We start from the raw sequence: 23,591 nt of genomic DNA on the forward strand, positions 1-23,591 counted from the left end.
GCATCTCCCTGAAGCCCAGATCAGGACCACTGGGCAAGCCAGGCTTATGATTCTTAAAAATGTTACATTTTGTTGTTGTTGTTCTTCAGGTTTCTGGGCTATTCTGAATGAACCTGGTCTAGTGGAAGGTGTCCCTGCTCTTGGTGGGGGGTTGGAATGAGATGAGCTTTGAGGTCCCATCCAACCCAGACCATTCAGTGGTTTTATGATTTTTAAAAGTACTGGGTTTTCCTTTAAGGAAGCACCAGTGCCTTTTGAAAGTCACACCATTGGCATCTGCAATCACTGCTTGTGTCAGAGCACAGACCTCTGCTTTCCTCCAGAGCATTTACAGTCCCTGCCTCCCAACCAACCCATTTAGTAAAAAAAAGGACATTTTACAAATGTGTGGAACCTTTTGTTGTCCAGAGAAGTCAGAAATATTCCATTCACTTTTTCACTTAGTTGTTCTCACCAGCTGTCAAGACAAAACCGTTTGTGTTCTGTGTTTTCCGTGCAAGGCTTGTTTTTCAGGGAATAACCAATTTCGTTGGAACTGGCTGAAAATTACATTCACTATTAATTCTTTGTAGTTGTGTATTTCTATTCCCACTTCTTTTTACTTCCTAGTGTCATTAGCAGCTAAGACCCATATCAAAGGGATATAAAACTGCCTGTTTTCCCTGAAACAAGCCTGGATTAGGAAGAGATTGCAGCCACCAAAGCTCACTGCAAGGCGCTGTGCCTTGGAAGAGTCTGGTCTGTGTTAACTTGGGGGAGAGAATGTTGTGGCACATGTTCCGTACACACTGAAGGCCAAAGGTTTGCCTCCGGTGTTTCCACTCTTACCGATCTCTGAGTTCCCTGTCAGAGCCTTCCAGATCTTAACCCAGGATCGCTCAGCTCCCAGACATGGATGAAACAATTCAGTGGGAAAAACCTCAGCATGGAGAGCTGTCCTGTCAGAGCCCTGGACCATCCCACATGTGAGCTTGGGCTCCAGCACCCACAGACGTGCATGGCAGCGGCCTTGCCGGATGCAGCAGGGTGCTGTGGAGGCCGTGGTGCCCAGGGATGTGGGTTCCTCCCACACCATGTCCGGGAGGTTTGGAGAGCCACGAGGGAAGCAGAGGCTCTGACCTGCTGCAGTTCATGGTCTCGCTTTGGTCTCTGTGGAAGGGGAAGTGTCTGCCCTGTGTAAACGGGCTCCTGTAACTTGTAAGACGAGATCACTTCCCGTCCTGAGCTGTCAGCTGGAGCGCGGGACATGGGATACGGCTGTTTTCTGTCTGTGCTTCAAGTGATGCTCTGTTACAACCCATCTCTGATGCTCAGCCATGGGGCAGCAGTAGCATGTCTTCTTCCTTACCGCGGGACTGGGGGTCCAAGCTCCAGGAGCCTGAGACACTCCAAATGTGTGGAGGAGGCTGAGAGCCGGGAGAGATGGGATCCATCCATCCATCCATCCATCCATCCATCCTCGGGATACTGCTCCCTCCACAGGCTGCCCAGGGTGGGAGATGCCGACCCCAGGGCTGGGGGTACCAGGGAAGCCTGGGGACAGCGGGGGGACCCCGAGACCCCCAGCCCCCGTCAGGGCTGCTTCATCCCGGGAGGCGGCGGGGGCCGGGCGGTGCCGCCCCTCGGTGCTCCCGGGGGGACACCCGGCCCGGGGGGGTGACCCAGCCCCGAGGGGACCCGCACGCCCCCCGCCCCCGCAGCCACTGGGCTCGGCCCCGCTCCCCGCTCCCCCCGGCCCGGCCCCGGCCCCGGCCCCGGCCCCGCCGCGCCGCCCCCCGCTGCCGGGCACGGCCGCCCCCGCCCGCCCGCCACGTACGTCTCCCGTCCCGGCTCCTTTCCATGGTTCCCGGCGTGACTGGAGCCGCCCGCCGCCGCCGCCCCCGCAGCGCGGCGCCGACCGCCGGTAAGGGGGGCGGGCCGGGCCGGGGCTCTTTGTGCGCCGGGCCGGGCTGGGCCGGGCCGGGCTGGGCCGGGGCCGGACCGGGGCGGGCGGCGCCGCTCGGCCTGCGCGGGTCGGGCCCGGGGCCGCGCGGGCCCCGCCGGGCACGGCCGGAGAGCGGCGGCGGCTCGGCCTCCACCGGGGCCCGGGCGGAGCGGCCGCGGCGGCGGCGGCGGGGCCGGGCCCGGGGCCGCGCCTGTTGGAGCCGCCCGGCCGCCCCTCCGCAGCCCCGGCCCGGCCCCGCCGCCGCTCCGGCCCCGCCGCGGCCCCGCGCCCGCCGGGTCCGGGAGGGTCCCGCGTGGGGAGCCCTCGGGGCGGGGTGGGGGGGAGAGGGGGGCGAGCCCGCCGGCCCGGCGTGGGGTGAGGGTCCCGTCCCCGCGTGGGGCCGGCAGAGCCGGCCGGGGGCAAGACCCGCGTCCCGCTCAGCCCCGGAGCGTCGCTGCTCCCTGAGCGCGATCCCTCCGTGCGCCGCGGGTTTGGGTTTGGTGCCTTCCTGCTGCTGGACATCCTCCCCGTCCCCGGGTTCATGGAGCAACGCCCTTCACACCCCGACATCCCCGAGATCCCCGACACCCCCAGCATCCCTGCCGGGTGGGTCAGGGCTTGGTGCAGGAACGGCAGGGCCCTGGCGTGCCATGGTGTTGGTGGTCACCTGCTGGGGTCATTTGTGAGCCCCCGTTCGGGTGCCCAGGGCAGCCAGACCTCACATCCTCCATAGGGATGGAGGGCACTGTCCTGCCAGGCTGTTCCTCTCCCGGGGTTCCCGTCCAGCGCCGAAATTGCCGCCGATGGGTTGTGGGCACACGGTGATGGGGAAGCGTTTGGGAGCTGCCTCTCCCGTGCAAGTCAGAGCTGAAAGCAGCGCTCTCCCGCACCGTCTGTCTCACAGGCGGGTTGGAAAGGCTCCCTTTTATTATTTTCTTAAAAAGCAGTGGAGTCACACCTCCTCCTCACACCTCCTCCTGCTGCTACCACTGACAACAAACACAGGGGCCGGAGCCATAAGGATTTCTGTGGGAGAGCTGCCATCCTGGGCTGACCCCTGAGGCTGCCAGTGGGGCTTTGCTGATGGGGCTGCCCCACGGCTGGGGAAGCTGTGGCTTTCCTCACCTCCTCCTCCATCTCTAACAACACAGGCTGAGTGGCATCTGCTCCGCTGCAAAGCTTTTTGTGGTTTTCACTGAGGTTTTCCTGTGGAAGTGGCTGGCTGGAGCATGGCACCGGGGCAGCGAGACCCCAGGGGAGCCCTCTGGGAGCGGAGATCGGTCAGTGCTGTTGGTGTGGTTAGTGGGAAGCTTTTGGTGGTCCTTATGGCAGAGACCCTGCCATCAGCTCCTTGTTGTGCACATGTGGCCTTTCCCACTATGTTATCCAACCACCTGGACAGTGCCTGTCTCCTTGTGAGGATGTGCCTGATGCCAGCAGAGCCTGACACAGTGATCCCTGGGTGCCCACAGCCCCTTTCCGGTGCTGAAGCCTCTGATTGCCAGAAGCATTTCTGTCAAAGGTGCCCATCCTCTTCCCAGCCACAAAGTTCCTGGGAGAGCTTTGACTTTTCCAGCATTTTATTTAAAAAGAGTTTTCAAATGAAAACAAACAAACAGAACGCACCAACACCTGACCTGCTGCCCCAGCCGGGTCCGTGGTGGGGCTGAGTGGCTGTGCCATGGTGGCAGTGCCGTGGTTCCCTCTGCCCCGGGGAGCAGCAGCACGAGAGCGAGCACTCAGTGCTTATCTGCCTGCACAAACCCCCTCTGCGGGGGCACAGATAACAGGGGATGCTGTGGGCACTGATGTTCCAAGTGGGAGAGGAGCTGGAGGGTCATTCGGGCCCGGGGTCTGTGCCATAAGGGTGAAGTCCCGGGGTGGGTGGGGGCTGTTGCCGTAACCCTGTGGGTGGGCTCGCTGGCGCATCTCAGGCTGCTCGTGGGCAGAGCTGGGAGGCTTTTGGGTGGCACGAGTTAACGATGATGATGGTAATTGATAGCTATAAAATAAGAAAAAAGCTTGAAGTAATTGCCCAAGCCCTTGGCAGGTATGCAGAGCAGAGATGGGTCCCTCTCCTGTGGTGTGGCCAAGGTGGCAGCAACTCTGGCACCGTGTCTGGGGTGTGGAGGGATGCTGGCTGGAGCCTCACCTCTGCTCGGTGGCCCTGGGCTTGCAGCAGCGGTTTGGGACCAGGTTTTCCCGGGTTTGGGTCCCGGTTTTGGCTGTTCTGCCGGTTCCCTGGGGTCATCACGGGGGCTGGGTGGGCACCGCAGCGTGCGAGGGGAGCCGGGACAGGGAGAGACAGCCGGGACGGCGAGACAGTCCCTGAGTGGATAGGGAAACTGGAAGGAGAAAGAAACCCACCCAGCTGGGTGGAAAGCTGGCTGAAAATAACAGGAAATGAGAACAGGGGGAACATCTGGGTCCAGCTCTTGCACCACTTCCGACGGGCGCGGGGCGGCTGCTGCCTGCGGGCGACAGCGGCCGCGACCCGGCTCCTCCGTGGAGCAGCCTCAGCGGTGGCGTGTCCCCACCGCTGCTCCGGCAGTCCCGGAGCGCTGGCCAACAGACACCCCGTTCCCTGCCCCGGGGCTCCCGGTGCCGGCGGTACCGGGGGGCACCGGCTGCGCTGCCCCGTCCGCGGTGCCCCCGGCCCGCCCCGCCGGCCGCCTTTGATGCGGGTGAGTGGCAGGTCCATTGTGGCCCCTTTGTGCCTCCCTCGGTTCTCGGGTCCGCACAAAACCTGCCATGGAAACCAGAGCCAGCCGCTGCCCCAGGAAACCCGCAGGCGCAATTAGGAAATGCAAATAGGAATGCAAATTCCTGCCTCGCCTTCCAGGGCCCGGAAAGTTGTCCCTGGGCCACCAATGTCTCTGGGCCACCGATGTCCCCAGGCCACTGGAGTCCCCATCTGTGGGAACGGGGAAGGTGTTGGGGCAGGACTGAGCAGGGAGCAGGAGCTGGGCTGAGCAGCTTTTGGGGTGCCTGGGGCTCTTTCCGGCCGCCCCGCGCTCAGCAGTGAGGGACGGGGGCATCTCGACCTGTGCCGAGCGGTGACTCATAGGTGACAATATGACATTGATATTTTTTTCCATCCTCTCGGTTGCCCAGCGACAAACAAACAAACAAGTGTCTTAAAACCCAGAGTAATGGCCTCACAGGAACTGTCCCCTCCTGCCACGGCTGGCGAGGCTGGGCCCTGCCATATCCTGGTCACTGGAGTCTGCCTGGATCTCAGGGGTTGTTCTGGGGAGGTAACACTGTCCTTCTCACACCTGTTTGGAGGTGGGAGCTGGCAGAGGGGAGGCAGTGCCTGCTCAGTGGTGAGGACCCTCCTCATCAAAGTGCAGCAAAAATAGGTGGAAAAGGAGGTAAAAGCTACCCAGCAGTAACTCTGGGAAGCACAAACTCTTCAGGTCTTCATTTCTAGGTGACATTTAGGTCCCCAGAAGAGTGTGTGTGGGTGGAGGGGGGATAATGGGGCTGAGGAGGATGGAGAGTAGAGCGGTTAAGGGCAGATGCTTGTCTGAGCAATTCCCCTCCCTGGGAGGAAGCAGCAAGGTTTTCTTTTCCCATCTGCTGGAGGAGCTGTAGCTGGGAGCCAGGGAGACGAGGTTGGCACGTGGAGGGCATCGTCCACAGCAATAATCCATGTGGGGAATGGCAGATCCTTTATGGCCCAATCTGAGCCTAATCTGGGGCTGTGCTGCTTTAAACCAACCCTTGTTGCAGGCTTTTATTTTTCCAAGTTGCAGCCCCTGTGTACTTTCCTATCGGCAGCTGGAGTGGTGCGGGATGTGCATCCCCATTAGTGGTGCTTTTCTCCAGCCTTAGCTGCTTTTATTGCTGGGAAATGAGCTCTGACTCCTGGAAGTGGTATTTCTTCCTTCTGCCTGACAGCTGGTCGATCCCTGCCCTCGCTCTCACTTCCCCAGGGAAGGCACACGCAGCTGGGCACGCAAGCACACCGGGATGGAGCCTGGCCGCTGTCCTTGGAAGGGCTGAACAAGGGAAAACAGGGAGATCATCTCCAGAAAGTGGAGGGAAGGGCGGCTGCAGCCCTGGTGAGGGGATGGGTCACTGGGAGCACGTGCAAGGCAGTGGTGGTGACAGGGGACAGCCTTTGGGGAGGATCCCCAGCTCCTGGAGCCTAAACTGTTGTTTCTAAAATCCTTGTGGCTTTTAACCTCCCTGACTTGTGACTGCCACTGTCAGGCCAGTGAATGAAAGAGAAATGAGATGGGATTTGGAAGAAGAATGTGAGCCATTTGGGTGGCTGAGCCCAGCACATGGTTGGTGACAAAGTGAGCAGCAAGCAGAGCCACTGCTGGGAGTCTGGGTCCCCTCACTGCCCACAACAGGGCTGTGCTGGTGCAGGAGTGATTCTGCTGCTGAGGAGACTGAGAGCTTCTCTGAGCACTGGCCTGGCTTCAAATCCAGGTTAGTGTCCCATGTAGTTTCTATGTATATCTGTGATGGAGCAGAGGGAAAGGAGCAAAGTCAATATTTTGCCTTTCAGGGCTTTTCTCTGCCCTATGAGCCGTGCTGTGCTGGGATGGAGCAGCCTGTGCTGGAGGCTGGCAGGAGGGGCCTGACGCAGGGTGTTAATTAAATACCTGTCCCTGGTGAGGTGTAGCCTTTCAAGCAGGTTCTCCTCTGCTGAGCAATGTCACCCTGCGTGAGGGAGGACAAAAGCCTGGTGCAATTACAGTGTGACGCCGTGTCCCAGCACAGGGAGGGTAGTGCCCGGATTGTTGGCTCGGCACTTTCCCGGGATAGCTACATCAGCCATATGGCTTAGTGACTCATAAAAAAAAACCCTCCTCTGTTTGTGACTTAATTAGTCCCTTTCTTCCCCTCGGTCTTGGCTCGCAGTGATGAGCATGGTGCTGAGGCACTGCGGGGTGAGCGGGGCCCGGCCGGTCCTGCCCTCATCCCGGGTGCCAGGGATGGGTGGCCACGGGGTGGCCAGTGTGTGGCAGGAGGGCATCAGGCAGGGGCATCTGTGCTGGCTTTGTGCCATGAATCACTGCTGTGTAGTGAGGGGCTGGGAGGGGGGAAGCCCTTGTTCCCTCCCCGGGGACCCCACAGGCTGCAGATGTGCTGATGGAGGTGCAGGACCTTCCCACATCCCTCGTGGGTCTCACCACACACACGGTGTGGAAACCCAGGTCCTTTCCTCCTCCCTGCCTGTGGTTTGGTCCCCAAGGGAAGGGGGATCACGGCAGCCACGCTGTGATCACCTTTAAATCTTCTCAGCAGCCCCTCTGGCCAGGGCCCTGTCCTGGTGAATAATTCACCGTGTGCCGGCAGGGAGAGTTTTACTCCACTAATTTTGTTTCCATAGAAACTCGTGCGGTCTGTGCTCCGGAGCCTCGGGTGAATCAATACGGGATTTTTCCTTTGCACAGTGAGCGATGGCCCTTAAACCCTGACGGCAGGAGAGCTGGAGGCTGGGCCTGGGCTGCCCTGCCTGTCCCTGCCTGTCCCTGCCTTTGTAGGAAGCCCAGGGCCAAATCCTGCAGAGATGCTCTGCACCAGGCTGGAGAAGGGTCAGCCCAGTCTAATCCCAGTCTATTCCAGTATGTTCCTGTAAAGAGCTTGAGGGGAAAGGACTGCCTCTACTCAGGCTCTTTCTCCCTTTTCCCCGTCCTGTTCTTTAATTTCTGTGACCCTCGACCTATAACAGCAAATTAGCAATTGGGAATAAGCCATGCTAATTATCCAGGGAGCAGGGCTGGCCCTGCCCGCAGCCTGTGTTCGTTTTCTCCCCCTCTCCTTTAGGTGCTCTCTGCCCAAATCTAACCCCAAAATTGCCTGGCAGTGACTCCTCAGCACGCCCTGCCCCGAGCCCAGCCCCAGGGAACGTCACACACCTTTGTCTCCGCAGGAATTTTTATTTTCTTTCACTCCCAGCTGCTTCCCGAGGCTTTTGTGCCGAGCTGGGAGCACAAAGGGAGGAGAGGGATAAGCAGTTAAAGATGGGTTTGTGTGACATATGGCGCGAGGGCTTTGCACGGCGGCCGGCGCCGGGGGGACGCTGGTGGGCACGGGGGTCCTGGGCTTCCCTCCTGCCAGGCTTGGGGTGGGTAGGCTGAGGCAGGGGGTCCGTGGTGGGTGCAGGGCTGTGCCGTGGGACGGGGGCAGCGCTGGCTCCGGCCGTGCCGCTGTCGCGTGCGCCGCTCCAGAGCTCCGAGCTCTGGGCCGCGTGTGTTTGATGTCGGCGGTGAAAGCTGGAGGAGGAAAGGTCACCGACACCAGCCACCTCCCAGAATAATCTTATATCAGCCTCCCTGCTTTGGGCAACCTCTTGGATCTAATTTATTACACGTTGATGCAAGATAGCGTTGAACAGAGACGCAGTTAAACCGTACAAAGGGATGCCGGGTCACTTTAATCGCTCACACTTGCTTGACCTATTTTTTTTTTTTTTTAATCCCTTCCTGGAAACCTTATTTCATGTTTGAATTCCCTCAACTATTTTAGGAATGTCGTCCTACCAAGATCAAATTACCTTCAATGAAACCAGTGCAAGGCGGCCTCGCAAGGCAGGCGACTTTTTGGATGAGGATCTAGTTCTACCTCATTAATGTAGGCTTAGTCTGGGGGGGGCTGTGGTCCTGGCATGGAAAACCTGTGAAAGCCAGGGATTAGCAGCACAATGCCGAGGGGCAGCGGGTGGCTCTGCCTTGCTTGGCAGAGAGGGCTGGGGGCACCAGGACCCCCTGGCAGCCCTGCAGATCCTGCTGCACCCCCACACTGGCAGGGCAAAGGTGGGTGCTGCTCTGGGGGGGCAAGGGGTCCCCCGTGTAGCCCTGCTTGGCTCTTCTGTCCCAGCTGAGTGTGTCCCCCAGGTTTTATCCGGGTGTCCTTGGTTTAGGAGCCAGCTGGGTGCTGTGGAGGGCTGACATCTGGTCAGCTCACAAAGGGCTCCCATAAATCTGTCTGGAAGGAGGGAATGGCCAGCACGGCTGGGAGAGCAGTGGGTGTCCCAAGGCAGCAGCAGGCACTGCTTCTCTGAAACGTGGATGTGGAGCATTCAGAGTGCAGGTCTGGCCATGGGCTCCCCAGCAAAGCCATCAGGTGAGAGCACCTGAGCAGGAATGCTGCCAGTGCCCAGTGTTGGAACCAGGATCACTCCATGGCTCTCCTGGCTCCTCTGCTCTCAATCGCTGCTCTCGGAGCCAAGAGGGGAATCTCCTGTTGCAGAGAGGTATGTGCTGCACAGGTTCCCAAGCAGGGCTTACTTATGCTCGCCTCCCTGATTGCTTTTGCCTTTGAAAAGGGCTTAAACCCAGCCATTTTAATATGCAGTAGAACAAGTATTAAAGGGAATCCTCAGGTGCTTATTTGTTTCCGTGAAAAAGGATTTGCTGGCAGGCAATTTTCCCAGGCTGCAGGCCCAGGAGGGGTGCTCAGCATCCCCTGAGGTGGAGAGGAAGGTGATTTGGGAGAGACTGAGAGGGCCTCATCCTGCAAGTTTGCTGTTAGGCACTGGTATCATTTTTGTTCCTGATCCTTTACTTTTCATCCCAATTTCAATCCCATTATAGTCACACCTGCAGCTGCTGAACAGTTCCCAGACTTCTTGTTCCCATATTGAGCAATCCCTTTTCAGGAGCCTGGCTGCAGCAGAGCTCAGCACATCTGCTCTGGCCAGAACCATTATTTCTGGTTTAACATCCCTAGTTTTGAGACTTCCTCCAAGAGTGTTCCCTCCAGGAGCTGGGGGGGCTGTCAGCCCTTGTCTCCAGATAATCCTGTGCTTGGAAATGCTTCTGCTCTGCACCACAGGCCTGGGCTTGCAGCTGCCGTGTGATGGGTGCCCTGGGGGAGCTGGGGAGTGCTGGGCTGGGGGGAACCAGTGCTTGGGGATCCCCCCCATCCTGGCTGCAGACGGGGCTCACAGCTCCGGCGTGTTTTCAGGGATGATCTGCAAACACAGCGTGGCAATAGCAGGGGAAGAGGGGCCGGGCTGGCTCAGCGGTGTTTGAGCAATCCCATCTGCTGTCTGAGCCGCAGCAGACACTGGGGAAGGGAATATTCTCGTTTGCACTTGGTGCCAAGGCTCTTCCCCGAGCGGTGAGGGCTGCGAGCGATCAGTCCCAGTGCTTTTCCAGCTGCTGGCTCCCCGGCCCGGGCTGTGTTCCTCACAGAGCCCAGCAACTGTTCTTTCCAGCATGACATTACCGGTCTGACCCACCCCCGGGATTATCCAGCTGCTCTCTGCACCGCTCCCGGATGGCTGACGGGAGGCAGCCTGTGCTCCTTGCACTGTGCCCACGGCCCCTTGGGCCACCCCTCCATGGGAAAAGCCCAGTTCTGGGAGGTACCGAGTGCCCAGGCAGGAGGATGTGCCCCCAGGCTGTGAGCATTATCCCTCCCCATGAGCCACACTGAGGGTTCCTCCTGGCTGTGAGGTCTCGTTCTTGGCTCTGGCTCTGATCTGAATTGTGCAAGTTCTTGGCAGCTTGGGTGGGAGAAGAGCTGGGTGCAGCCCTGGGCTGGCACAGGGGAGCCTCTTCCCAAGGTCAGCTTGTGTTTGGTTGCATTTTCTGGTTTTAAGTGGTGAGCTTGGGGCAGGAGCTGCACACAAAGGTGTGCTGGTGCCTGAGCACAGCCTGCAGCCATAGAGGTCTGTGGGAGAGCATCCCACATTGTCCTGGCTTCGTGGTGATACCAAAACCTGCCTGGGCATTTTCAGTACCAGCCCCATCCCGGAGCACAGAGGCACTTGGATAAAAGCTGGTGTGGACGTGGCATCAAGGCAGCCCTTCCTGTGGGGCTGGCAGTGGAAGAGCTGGCACTGGGATGTCACCTGGCATTTTCCCCATGGTGCAGGTCAGTGCTGGGACAGCCACCACCACTGGATGCAGAGGTGGCTCAGCTGGGCACTGCCACTCTGTCCCCAGGGCGAGCCAGGACTGGGCACTGCCGGTGCCCTGCCAGGAGGGGAGGATTTAGGCCATGCTACTGGGGCTGGTGGGGGGCACAGGGGCAGTGCCAGCCCCAGCAGTGTCCCTGCTGCCACCTCGCCTCTCCCTGTGACCCGTGGACAGGGACATGCACCCGGAGCTTGCAAAGCCTTTAAGCTCCTCCTGTGATGGGCGCAGCAGAAGGGTGAAGGATTACGCCTGTGCCCGGGTTTGGGTGAATGAATAACAGCATTCAGGGGCCTTCCTGCAGGAAAACAGGGCGAGAGCTGTTTTCAAGCGGGAAGAAAGTTGATCAGGCAGCAGCCAAACGAGTCATCACAGCCCCATTCTGCAGATGGGGGCACAGGGTGAAGAGGAGCCCAGCCCGTGCCCCGAGCACACCCGTGCTCATGCCTGGGCTGCAGTCAGACACCAGCTGCTTCTTTCCTTTTTTGGGAAATCGAAAGGATTTTGTTTTTCCTGGCATCTTCCCAGCCCCTCACTGACATCACAGCAATAAGGGCCAGGAGCGTGCTGAGCCCCTTCCCTGGGGGTCCCACTGCCCTCCCCATTGCTCACCTGAACATGCTGTTGCAGGCACGCAGGCACTGGGGAGGATCCTTGGAATACAACTACCAGCTGATCTTTTAAGTCAACTCCTGCCAATGAGGGGACTTGCTTTTCCCTGGATTTTTTCCTCATGCTGGTGTAGTGGTTTGCATTTCTCTGGATTAGCAGCAGGACTTTAAAAAATGGACTTAAAAGCCTTCATTTGTGGTGTTTCACCACTGTCACCTCTGCCCACGGTGGTGTTTGCCCACAGGGCACGTGGAGCTGCCCTGGTCTGTGCTGGGGGCACCAGCTACACCTCTGTGTTGCCAAAGGTGTCCTTTGCAGCAGCCCCTGCGAACCCCAACCCCCAGGGTGTATGTCAGGGCTGGGAAGGTCCCAGCAGCGCATTCCCTCGGGACTGTTTGAAGCCAGATGTTCAGCAGAGCCTTTTTGGTGTATAAATATCTTGTCCCCATCCCTGATTTCGTTCATCTTCTGACCAGAAGCTCTCTGTTGCTCGGCACGTTGTCGTGCTCAGTCACGCTATCCAACACTTCCAGAGAGTTGTTCCAGACTCTCATGCAGTGTTCACTAACACCTCCCCAGAGCAGAGCTGTTGGCATCAGGAGAAGTCCAGAGGGATGGCAGGGGGATTGCCAACGCCTAGCATGGTTGTGGCCCTCATGGTCACAGGGAAGACCTTAAATACACGCTCAAAGACAAATGCTGGAAGACAAAGACCCCTCCAGCCACAGATGCTCCTTGTTACTTTATAGATTTGATGATTTTTAAAGAGACCTAGGGATTTCCAGCCTGATTTTGGGGGCTGATTTTGCTATTGGAGGTTTATGGGCTGGCATGGCATTTCTGAGCCAGCAGCTCTCCACAGAGACTCTCATCTCTGTACGTGGATCGTGTGTGTGTTTGCAGTGTATTCTGTACAAGCTGTGTTTTCCTGGGTGTCCAGGCTCTTTCACCATCCTCTTGGAGCAGCCAAATCTTTTAAGGAGGTGTGTACCCTGTGAATGTGTTACAACTCAATTTAATACATGACTAAACCAGCCATGCAATATTGCAATTAAAGTATAATTCCAGAGGTGTGAACAATGCCGGGCTCTTTGCTGGGAGTGAGTCAGGGGAGCGGAGGAGGAACCGAGCAGCAGCATTTTATTAATTGACTCCAGCGGATTTATTTGTCCTCGGTGAATAGAGCCGGGCAGAGCTGTCGGAATTGTCCCTGCTCCGTGCCTGGCTCCTGCAAGCCGGAGCAGATCCCGGGGACAGAGTGCAACAGCGCGATGGAGACAGTTCCTGGCTGAGTGGTCACTTACATGGATACTATCAGTGAGCTGGAGCGAGCTGGGGGCCCCTCGTGCCCGGCAATGAAGCTGCTGCTGCTTTTCCACAGGTCCTGTCCCGCGGGGCGAACAAATGCCATGGGAAGGTGGCCCTGGATGGAGGCCCTGTGGCACTGTGCTCAGCCCAGGGACCCTCGGCCGAGGTGCAGGGTCTGGTCGGGTGCTGGTGCTGGTGTTTGCACAGGGCTGCTGTTGGTGCATCCAGATGCAAATGCTTCAGGATTACAAAAAAGCCGGGGAAGGAGAGCGGAGCGTGCCCGGAGCAGGAGCAGGAATCATCCCCTGTGATTCCTCTGGTACCGAGCCAGAGCAGCGCTGTCCCTGGGGATGAAGGCCAGGGTTAACCAGCGCAGCAAAAGTGAACCTGCTCCCAGAGTTCCCGTTGAGTTGCCCACATTTTTCAAGTGTGTTTTGCTCTCAGTAGCCTCTGGAAGCCTCTCTTGGAGCAGCTCAGGGCTGTGAACTGAGGCCAGGCGAGCTCTGGGGACGTGGCTGTCACACAAGGCCTGGCTCTGGGCAGGGCAGAGCCCGAGTGACCTTCAGAGGTGACTGCTCCTCCTAATGGCTTAGAATCTGATTATACCCTGTTTCGCTAAGAAATGTGCTTGGCACGTTCTTCTGCATTAAGTACCATTTAGGGACAGTTATCCTGAACTCTCTGCCTGCTGCTTAGGAAAAAGCCTTTGAAAATGATATTATGGATCAAAAGTGTTCCTGGGGTAATTCTGTTTCAACAGTGGAGTTAATCCAGAACTGAATTTGGCCCTGCATTTCCAAACGAGAAGCAGTAGCTGTATAATCTGTTTATGGTTTTAAAGTGAATGTTAATCTTGGATTTGGTGGCTTTTCCAAAGAGTCGATTTTGCCGTGCTGCACAGCATTTTACCCCCTGCTCTGACACTCTCTGAGCTGACTCCATGTTTTATTTTAAAGAGCGATTTTACCATGTTTATAAATACATGTCAAGCGTGGAAATGTTAAATCTGGGCAGCCCTCGGCAGTGGAAGTAATGCCATTTTTCTTGCCTTGCCTTTTGTTTGTACAGCCCCCGGCGTGGCACATCCACGCTCCGGCGTGCCAGGGATGGGACAGTCCCACGAGGGCGCAGCGGGATGGGTCGGATTGAATGTCCCTCGATGAGATGGGGACCCGGCGGTGTCTCAGGGTGCTGTGCCGTGGGTGATGTTCTCCCCTCTCCCCGCAGGTGGGAGGATGCCGCAGTGCGCCGGGGGCTGACCCGCGGAGCCGCCGGCCGCGGGGAGCGGGACCCCCGCAGCCCACCCATGGTCCCCGCTGGCCGCCGGGGCAGCCCCCCGTGAGGAGGGCGGTGGGCGCAGCAGCACCGTGGCCACCGTGCCCCCGCAGCCGCCCCGCCATGACGAGCCTCTTCCGCCGGAGCAGCAGCAACGGCGGCTCCCGCGGCGGCTCCTCCGCCCAGGAGCTCAACAACAGCCGCCCCGCCAGGCAGGTCCGGCGGCTGGAGTTCAACCAGGCCATGGAGGACTTCAAGACCATGTTCCCCAACATGGACTACGACATCATTGAGTGTGTCTTGAGGGCCAACAACGGCGCCGTGGACGCCACCATCGACCAGCTCCTGCAGATGAACCTGGACGGCAGCGGCTGTGACGACAGCTCGGACTCGGAGGACAGCATCCCCCCCGAGGTAACCTGGGGGGGCTCCCCTGCCTGGGCTGTCATGAGTGGGCACCTCAGTCTCATCCTGCCTCCCTTCTGCCCAGGCACGGTGCTACTCGGCTGCTGCAGGCAGGCAGAGGTTCGAGTGCCTGTTCAGCTGGTCTGGAGCACACAGCCTGCCTGGTGCATCTGGGGCACTGCTTGAGGCTCCAGCCAAGGTGCTCTCCCTACTCCCTCCTACCCCAAAACCCAACAAAGACCCTTTGCTACCGTCAGAGGGACTCTGCAGAGCTGTGTGCTCCCAAGGACCAGCTCACCCATGCTCATCCCTTGAGCAGCACCTCCAAACTCCCCCAAACCCCTTGGTGCAGGGGACCAGTGCCACAAGGTTGCCCCCATCCTCTGCAGTGTCATTCAGCCCGTGCTGTCAGTGCTGCTGCACTGGGGCCCTGGCCCACTGAGGAGCATTTCCCTGTCCTGCCCTCATCCCATCCTGTCACCCTGCAGATCTTGGAGCGGACCCTGGAGCCGGATAGCTCGGATGAGGAGCCCCCTCCCGTCTACTCCCCTCCTGCCTACGAGAGCCAGGCGTTCAGCAGCCGCTACCCCCGCGCGCCGCCCACCCCCCCGCCCAGGTGAGCCCCCAGCCCCACACCCCTCCTGCTCCTGGTGCACCCTGTGCCTCTCCCGGGGTCAGGCTGCCATCAGCTGGCCCTGGCATGGGGTATCTGACCCCACTTTGTTGGGGTCGGGTGGGATGAAGACAAGGGAGATGAATGAAGCTCACAGCTGGCTCGGAAATTCCTGCAAGGCCCTAAAACACGAACAGCTGAGGGGCCTGGAAAGCTGCTCTGGTAGTGTGTGGAATGGCAAAAATGAGCTCCCGGGGGCGGGGAGTGCTCGCCCCTGCTCACAAACACCAGGTGCTGGGCAGCCGGGCCCTGTGTGGGGCAGCAGCCAGGGCACTGAGCCCTGGGGTCTGTGGCCCTGCAGTGCTGGGGCTCCACCAGGCTGGTTTTTGGGAGTCTGAGTGAAACAGGGAGGAGAAGGAAATCCCAGCCTGCAAAGTTGCAGGGCAAGGCTTGAAATGCAGCTCCCAGAGATTCCAATTGCACAAGGAAAGCCTTTCACTCTCCAGAGCTGGCACTAACACCACAGGTTAGGGAAGTGTGCTGGGGTTTCCTGGTTCCCAGGAGCGCTGGTGGAGCTGGGCGAGCGCTGCTGTGCCAGGCCCTGTGCCCTGCTGCTGTGGCAGGTGTTGCTGGGTTTCTCCCTCGCCAAAGGGGCCCACAAACACAGTCTGTGCTTGTCCCACAGGACGGACGTGCCGGGCCCTGGCAGCACCCCGGCACCCGGGCACTACAGGAACTGGAACCCGCCGCTCCTGGGCAACCTCCCCGAGGATTTCCTCCGCATCCTGCCCCAGCAGACAGCCAGCACACAGGTGAGCCTTGCTCCCCTTTCCAGCCCTGCATCCCAGCTCCACAGTGTGGCATGGAGCACTGACCCCTGTCCTCAGCCACCCTGAGCTGCAGCACCAGCACTCCGGAAGCATCTGGGTACTGGGTGTGCACTAAACTTGGAGCATGTCTTCAAGGCAAGACTAAAGTGGGCAAGGTGTGAAAGGAGAGTCTTTCAGTGAGGCTTTCATATTTTTCCTGCCATTATCTCAGTGATTAGTGCCAGAAATGCCACTTGCCATACGCACCTTGTATTTTCAATTATTTGAAAATCTCACCTGCTGCCCTGGTGAGGAGCAGCAGGACCAGTAACACTGCAGGACCAGTGGCACTGCTGGGGCACTCGGGGGCTGCTGCAGTGGAACTTGGGTGGAAAAGCTAGTGCAAGCCAGAGGATTTGCCCCTGGGAAATTCGAGTCCCCATGTGCTTCATGGCAGTTTTTAAGCCACCAGGTTTGGGTGCCTGCAGCAGGACAGGCAACGGGCAGCACCCTGTGGGGAACAAGCAGCCCCAGCACAGACTGTGCTGGGCCTCCAGCTCAGTGCCAGGCATGCTGCAGTCTGAGGGGTCTCTCGACTCTTTGCTAACACTAAATGGGGCCAGCACCCTCCTGGCCTGGTGAGGGGCTGCAGAAACCCTGCTCCTCCCTCCCTTTTCGGCTCCAAAGGCAGCCTGCCACATTTTCATGAACGATTGCCCTGCAAGTTGAGCTTCGTGGGCTCTATTACCTTTCTGGGAATAGGAGTGTGCCAATTCATTTGGGCTCAGGGGGAGGAGAGGAGCAGCTGCCCTTTTCTTTCCCCGGTAATTGTGTGCTTTTGCTTTTTATGGCTCTCTGGGAGCAGCTACAAATCAGATAAATATTGTAGGCAAGGCTGAGGTTGTGCTGCAGCGTGGGGCTGTGCTGCTCCCCAGGTGCGAGGTGTGACGTGCCTCGCGCAGGGACGTTTGTCAGCGGGAAATTGCAGACTCTGCTCTTTTAGATGGGAAATAAAAGCAGCAGTGCTGGCTGAGACCCTTCTCTTGCCTGTGGCAGCACAACCCCACGGTGTAAAGTTAAAAATCTGCCAGCTTGTGCTTTGCACAGGAGAACTTCTGGCTCCGAGATGTTCCCATGTGGAATGTCGGTCCCTTCCATCCCATCCCCCTTCCTGGTGGCCAGAGGCAGTGATGCCCTGTCCCCCTTTGTTCCCTTTGCAGCAGCACCATCCTGAGGGGATGGTGCTGTCCCAGGGACCTGCTGGGGAGCAGCAGTCGGTGGCTGTCCAGGCTGGGGGTGAAGTATAACAGGAGCAAAATGCCAAGCAGCCCAAGGCACTGCTGCTGGAACCCCCGGGCACCAAGACCACCACCCGACCTGTGCCGTGTTTGCCTCCCCCCAGGGTTCCCACAGCTGCAGGCAGCCCCTGTCGAGGGGGCTCATCCCGCGGGGCCAGGGCTCCCTGGAGCAGGAGCGGCGCTGGAAGCAGTACCTGGAGGACGAGCGGATCGCGCTCTTCCTGCAGAACGAGGAGTTCATGAAGGAGCTCCAGAGGAACCGGGATTTCCTCCTCGCCCTAGAGAGAGGTGAGAAGCACCTGCAGAAACCTCTGCTTTTTGGGTGTGTGCCCATCCTCTGACACTGGCTGCCGGCAGCATTGCCCTGCCAAAGCAGAGCCAGTGCAGGATGTGGCCAGACTGGGGGTGAGTTCTCTGACCTGCACACACTGGTGGGCTCCTGCTCCGGGTGCTCAGCGCCTGCCACAAGGCTCTCCTCCCCCTGCTCACCTCTCTGCAGTGTCTCTGGCAGGGCCCAGCAGAATCCATAGCAAGGAGCTTTGGAAATGCCCTCTGAGCCCTCCCTGGCCGTGCACCCTCCCCAGGTGCTGGCAGGCCTGGACTGGAGAGCAGTTTTCCCATGACTGCTCCTTCCCTGTCACCACACTCCTTCCCAGTGAGCTGGTTGCTTGTCCAGTGCCATGGGGAGGGAGGGTGTGGGTGGTTTTACTGCTCCTGATCACAGAGCTGCCCTTCCCCTCCTTCTGAGCCCCCCAGCTGAGGGGCCTTGCAGGTTTGCAGGGTCTTGGCAGCACCTTCACTGCAGAGGCTGGAAAACCACGGGTGTGCCTGCCGTGTGCTCGCAGTGGGTGCGGCTTCCTCTGCTGGGTGAGGAGCAATCCCACCCTCTGCTGCTGCCTCCCACCAAGGGGCTTGTGGTCACCTTGCTGAAGTGAAGCCCCAGCTCCCTCCCTTGCACTCAGCCTGTCCCTTGGCAGCCACGGGGGCGTGAGGGAAGAGGGGAGGGAGCTGCGTGCTCTGCCCCGAGGGTCTGATCGAGCAGGCACTGTGCTTTCTGTTTTTCAGATCGATTGAAATATGAGTCCAAAAAATCCAAGTCAAGCAGTGTTGCTGTCAGCAACGACTTTGGTTTTTCCTCCGTATTATCAGGTAACTTCCAAGGCACATGTGAGCATCATCCCTCTGCAGTAGGATGCCCCTCAGGCCCTGCATTCCCAGCCCTGGGCCCAGCTGCCTCCAAAGTGGCTGGGGGGGCAGAAAATGGGCTGAGCCCTCCCTGCTGCCCCCCCAGCACAGGAGAGGAGCTGGTGTGCGGTGGGAATGGGTGCTCCTGCCCTCCCCTCGTGGAGGTGCTCCTGCATCCTGCCTCTGTCCATCTCTGTCCCCCCTTGCCTGAGCTGGAGCAGAGGATTGTGCCTGGGAGGCATAACGACTGTTCCCGGGTAATCCTGATTAACCTCGGTGAGGGAGCAGCTGCCCAGAGTCAGAATTAGAGCTGGTGTCTGTCAATGGCCCCGTGCAGGGTCGGGTGAGACGCAGTGGCAGGGCAGCCTGGCAGAGCTCCAGCTGGGCACATGGACCTGGGGAAGGGGCACGGCCCAGCAGGCACAGGGACATGGCTCTGAGGGTCTCTGGTCCACCTGACCGAGTTGGAAGTCCTGCTCCTGATGTGGTGACCCTGCTGTCCTGGGTACCACAATCCAATACCCAGAGTGCAGGTAGTGCCCAGGGTAATTTGGAGCTACTGGGCCTGGAGCAGCACAGAGGGAGGTGCCTGTGCTGGGACTGAGCCACTGCTCACCCTACATCCACTCGGGGGGGAATCACAGCGAGGGTGGGCTGCAGGCCCATATCTGCACCCACCAGCACAGGGGTGTGTCTGCAGAGGGCCCTTGTCCAGAGCCAGCCCTGTGTGCCAGTGCCCTCGTCCCCCCTGCTCTGGCTCAGCTGTGCTCTTGGCAGGGCTGTGCTTTGCTAGCAATGGAACCGGGTTCATGGAAATGGTTTGTCTCGAGCCTCCCCTCATCACACACTCCCAGTGACCAGATGTTTGCCTTCCAGGTGATGTAGCCCCCTCTGTAACCAGCGAGGCCGGCGGTGCCGTGTCTGACGATGCCTTATTCCGAGACAAATTGAAACACATGGGAAAATGTGAGTCGGTGTGCGGGCTCCGTGCTGGCAGCGGGATGCCAGGGAGGGCTGGAGGGGAGCTGGGAGTGGGGGAGGCAGGGGGAGAGGTGGCAGCAGTTTCCACCTGCCTTTCACAGCCATGGGCTGGTGCATCTCTGCCCCGTGGTGCTCTCCTGGGCCTTGCCAGTGGCAGGATGCTCCTGGGCTGGACACTGGCAGAGCGGGTGAGAGAGGGACACCCGAGTCCTGCTCCAGTTCTGCACTGTCCATCTGTCCCTGGTGCACCTGTGGGTTGTGGCAAGAGTGGAGGCTGCAGGTGGTGTTGGGTAGAGGAATTTCTGGCCAGGGTTTGCGTGAATCCTAGAACAGCAAGCCAAGGGTTTGCTGTAACTCTTCCTTTTCCAATCCTTTCCTCTGGAAAGTCACAACCTGCTTCTCCCGCCTCAAACTAGACCCAGGTCCTTGGGCAGCCTGGGCTGGGCTGCAGGCAGTGGGGACACTGGGGAAGGGTGGGTCAGTCTGGGTTGTGAAAATCCCAGCCCAAGGCTAAAACATCAGCACCTCCCACCAGAGCCAAGGCATCCCTGTCTCGCTCTCCAAGCCTGGCAGATTTGCGCACTCCTGGTGTTCCCGGGCAAACCCAGGGCATCACTACAGGGCTGTGGGTGGCTCTCACACCTTGGCCCTGCCTGTCTCCTCCCCTGTGGCAGCTTTGGGAAGGTGTTGGGGTGAGACCCTCACCCAGTTCCTTCCTTCCAGCCACGCGCAAGAAGCTGTTTGAACTCGCCAGAGCCTTCTCCGAGAAGACGAAGATGAGAAAATCAAAAAGAAAACACTTGTTGAAGCACCAGGTGTATCCTAAAAGGGAACCAGGGGAGGGCCCAGGGCTGTCGGAGGGGCCTCACTCGGGTGCTCCCGGGGGCTCCCCAAGGGCACAGTGTGGCTGGAGCCCCCCAGCTGCCCCGTGGCTGGGCCGTGGGATGGGAAGGGATGGGAAGGGTGATTGTGGTGCCACAGCCACCTCCCGGCCCCACAGCTGGTTTTCCTTAGTGGAGGGTGCAGGATGGGGACGGCAGCTTCAACAGCAAATCTCCTGGATGATGTGGAAGGCCATGGATATGGTAAGGAATGCTGGGTGTGCTGTGCTGGGCGTGGCTGGCTGCGTCCTGCAGTGCCCGGCCCCGGGTCACCCTGGGGATGGCCCAGGTGTGACCACCTGGCAGAAATACCCCTGTGGGCCAAAACCCCCTTCCAGTGTTCTCAATTATGGCAGAGAACCCCAGTGTCCTACTGGGAATTGTCTGTCTGAGCAAGGAAATCTCTGCCCCGGGACAGGGGCTGGGCTGCCTCCCCCTAGGGCACCTCACTGGGGCTGGGACCGTGGTGCAGTGGAGGTGTCCTGGTGTGGAGGTGGCTCCAACCCCTGCCTGCCTCTGCCTTTCAGAAGAAGACTTCCAAGCACGGAGGCAACAGCTCCGGGAGGAGGAGGAGACGCTGAAGGAAGGGCAGTAAATGGTGAGAGACACCTGGGGATGTGTGTGAATGGTCCCATCCATCTGTCCTGGCTGGAGGAGAGGCTGCATGCCCTGGGTGGGTCCAGACTGTGTCAGGGTGGGGACATCAGTGGCCGTGGCTGTAACAGCCCCAGGTGCTGGTCGTGGTGCAGCTGAGGCTGAGCACGTGCTGTTCTCCTTCCCTCCCCTTCCCCTCCCAGCAGGTCCCAGCACTGGGGTTTCTTGCTGGCACAGGACGTGCAGGAGGCTTCACGAGGAGATGGCTGAAAAAGGAAAAACCCACCCAAACAAATCACCCAGATTTTGGCTGTTCCCCCTCCGCTGCTGTGCTCCTCAGAAGTACAAGTATTGAAGCGAGGCACAACGTTTTCTTACCGGCGGTTTGAAAACAACGTTTTCTATCCAGAAAATCAGCCAAAAAGGAAAAAAAAAAAAAGGAAAAAAAAAAAAGAGAGCAGCTGCTGCGAGCGGCTGTGGAGGAGCCAGTGGAGCTCAGGCTGGGGAGGAGCAGGCCCGCCTGCTCTCCCGGTCCGAGCAGCGTTGCAGGAGGAACGAAATCAGTCGTACTAACGAGGATCCGTTCACACGTGGGGTCTGCTGGGCCGGAGCACTCCTGAACATATCTGTAGTGGTCTGATGCAACTTCACTCTGCGCACACTGGAACAAAAACCACGTGAGAAAGGGAAGCTAACAGCCGTTGTCTATTATTGCTAGGAGTAATGAGCAGAGATTCAGATCAGGTAATAGTCAAATAATATAAATTGTTTATAAAGGAAAGGCCTTCTTTTCCTAGGCGTTTCACTTTGAATTAAACCTTTGCCTTCGGCATTGCTACAACTGCCTTGAAGTTGGGACGCTTTGTGCCGCCGCGGGGCAGCACCAAGGGCTGGATTTTGCACCAGTTTAACCCTCACTGACGGAGCAGGACACGTCCCACGGGGTGTGGGGTGCCGGGGGTGGTCCTGGAGCCTGGAAGCTTAAGGGATGCCCCCGCTGTGGGTGAGAGGCAGAGCCCGAGCTGGGTGTTTGCAAGACTGGTGGAGGTGTTTTCAGCATGGAGAGTTTGTACAAGGGCTTGGGGGCACTGCCGGATCTGTTGTGGGGCAGGAGCAGAGCCCCTTCCTCGTGCCCACAGCGCCGGAATCGCTGCAGCTCTCGGAGATGCTGTCAGGCTAAAAATAATTACATAAACAAATTCCTTCGCTGTGTAAGTACCGAGTGACGAGCGTAAAGGCAGAATTCGCTCCCGCCAGCACATTTTCTCCTCCTCTATCGGCACAGCATTCCCTGCCAAATGCAGGAGGTGGCTCTAGACGTGCCTGTTTCACTCTCTGGCTCCCGCGAACCGGCACAAATGTTGCAGGATTGGAGCTGCGAAGGCGGCAGACGCAGAAGCCCCAGCCATCAAACACTCACGCAACTGTTTTCCCTGCCTCTCCTCGGGGTTTGGTAACAAAAGTCCCTGTTGCAGGCGCTGGCTCCCGGCAGGCTCCTCTTCAGTCCCAGCGGAGCCCGCGTGCCTTTGAAGTGGACGCCAAGATTCCCCCCGCAGCAGCCGCTGCACCTGCTGAGCGCTGCTGTCGCCCCTCGCAGCGTGGAGGCATCGGGGGCACCACGGGCTTCACTTGCTCTTGGTTCCTGGCCAGGGCAGGGGCTGCTCCCGGCTGTCTGTGGCTGCAGGGTCCAGGTAGTGTCTCATTAGCTCAAAGTAAACGCTCCTGCAGCACTGGCACTCAGACGAATCCCGGGGTGCCAAGGGTGAGGGCAGGATGTGCTGGGCTGGGAGTGCCCTGGGATACCAACGAGCTTTGAGTTCCTGAAATCAGAGCAGCAAATCCCAGCTTTGGTGTCTGCTCCTTTGCTTTCGAAGGAAGGATTGAGGAGCATGTCCCGAGTCATGGCAGCCTGGTGACAGGTTAGAGCCATCCCGTGCCAGGGGCAGGGCTCTGAGCCGCCTGCTCCCTGTGGTGTGCCCAGCTGTGCCTCGGGCTGCTCTGCACCCTGCAGGGCAGGATGGGGCTCTGGAGGAGCGTGTCCCCTCCTGGCTCAGGGTGCAAGGGGCCTAAGTGTGAATCTGGGAACAGAAAATCCTTTACTCCCTGGGTGGGACTTTCATTCCCAGCCTGAGAGTGGTGGAGAGAAGGAGGGGCTCCCTGCTTACCCTCTGCTGGCCCTTGGGGCCATAGGAGGCTGCCATTACCCCTTCCCAGTCCAAAGCAGCTCTGCATATTTGGAAGAAAATCAAGCTTGGAACCGGATCAGCTTGTCCCAGTTCCAGCGCCTCTCGGCTACCGAGGGCTGCACTGCCGGCGAAGTTTCCATGAGCGCAGGAAGCAGCGGCAGCCGGGCGGGTGCTCAGGCTCTGGCGGGAAGGGAATTCTGCCCTCCCAGAGCGGGAGTTGGTCACGGGAGGGCTGAGGCAGCGAGGCACCGGTTCCTGGGCACTCGCAGCTCACCCCCCTCTGCCGAGCCTCGGAGGGTTCGCTGTGCCCAGGACGGGCTGGATCCTGCCGTGGGGGATCAGTTGAGCTCTCCTGGGCACGTCTCACATCAGTCACAGGCCAGTCCTGCTGCCCCGCTGGCTTTAGCTGCAGCCAGAGGTGGACACTGTCCCTCCTCTCGGCCTGCTCAGGTGGCATGTTCTGTAACCCAGCCAAGGTTTGCTGGCAGAGGAGCCTCAGGACAGCAGCTGCCTCTGCTTTCTGCCTGAGCACGTCCCCTGAGTGCCCATCACCATCTGCTCCCCGTGACCCATCAGAGCCCACAGGGCTGTGGGGCGTGTGAGGAACGGGGAGAGGAAGGAAGGGTGGTCTGGGG

The 23,591-nt window shown here is 59.1% G+C and overlaps 1 protein-coding gene across 1 annotated transcript; it reads left to right on the plus strand.

Annotated features, from left to right (window-relative positions):
- The first annotated feature begins 1,798 nt into the window (after positions 1-1,798).
- Positions 1,799-21,985, plus strand: CUEDC1 (CUE domain containing 1). Its single transcript, XM_051809429.1, has 11 exons — positions 1,799-1,903; positions 13,957-14,418; positions 14,898-15,025; positions 15,708-15,834; positions 17,234-17,417; positions 18,195-18,278; positions 19,191-19,280; positions 20,019-20,112; positions 20,322-20,380; positions 20,704-20,774; positions 20,977-21,985. The coding sequence occupies exons 2-10, from the start codon at positions 14,128-14,130 to the stop codon at positions 20,769-20,771; spliced, it is 1,125 nt and encodes a 374-aa protein (XP_051665389.1). The 5' UTR covers positions 1,799-1,903; positions 13,957-14,127; the 3' UTR covers positions 20,772-20,774; positions 20,977-21,985.
- The last annotated feature ends 1,606 nt before the right edge of the window (positions 21,986-23,591 follow it).

The sequence above is a fragment of the Manacus candei genome, unplaced genomic scaffold, assembly GCF_025592945.1.
Source record: "Manacus candei isolate 608988 ecotype Guabito, Panama unplaced genomic scaffold, ASM2559294v1 h1tg000076l, whole genome shotgun sequence".
NCBI lineage: Eukaryota > Metazoa > Chordata > Aves > Passeriformes > Pipridae > Manacus > Manacus candei.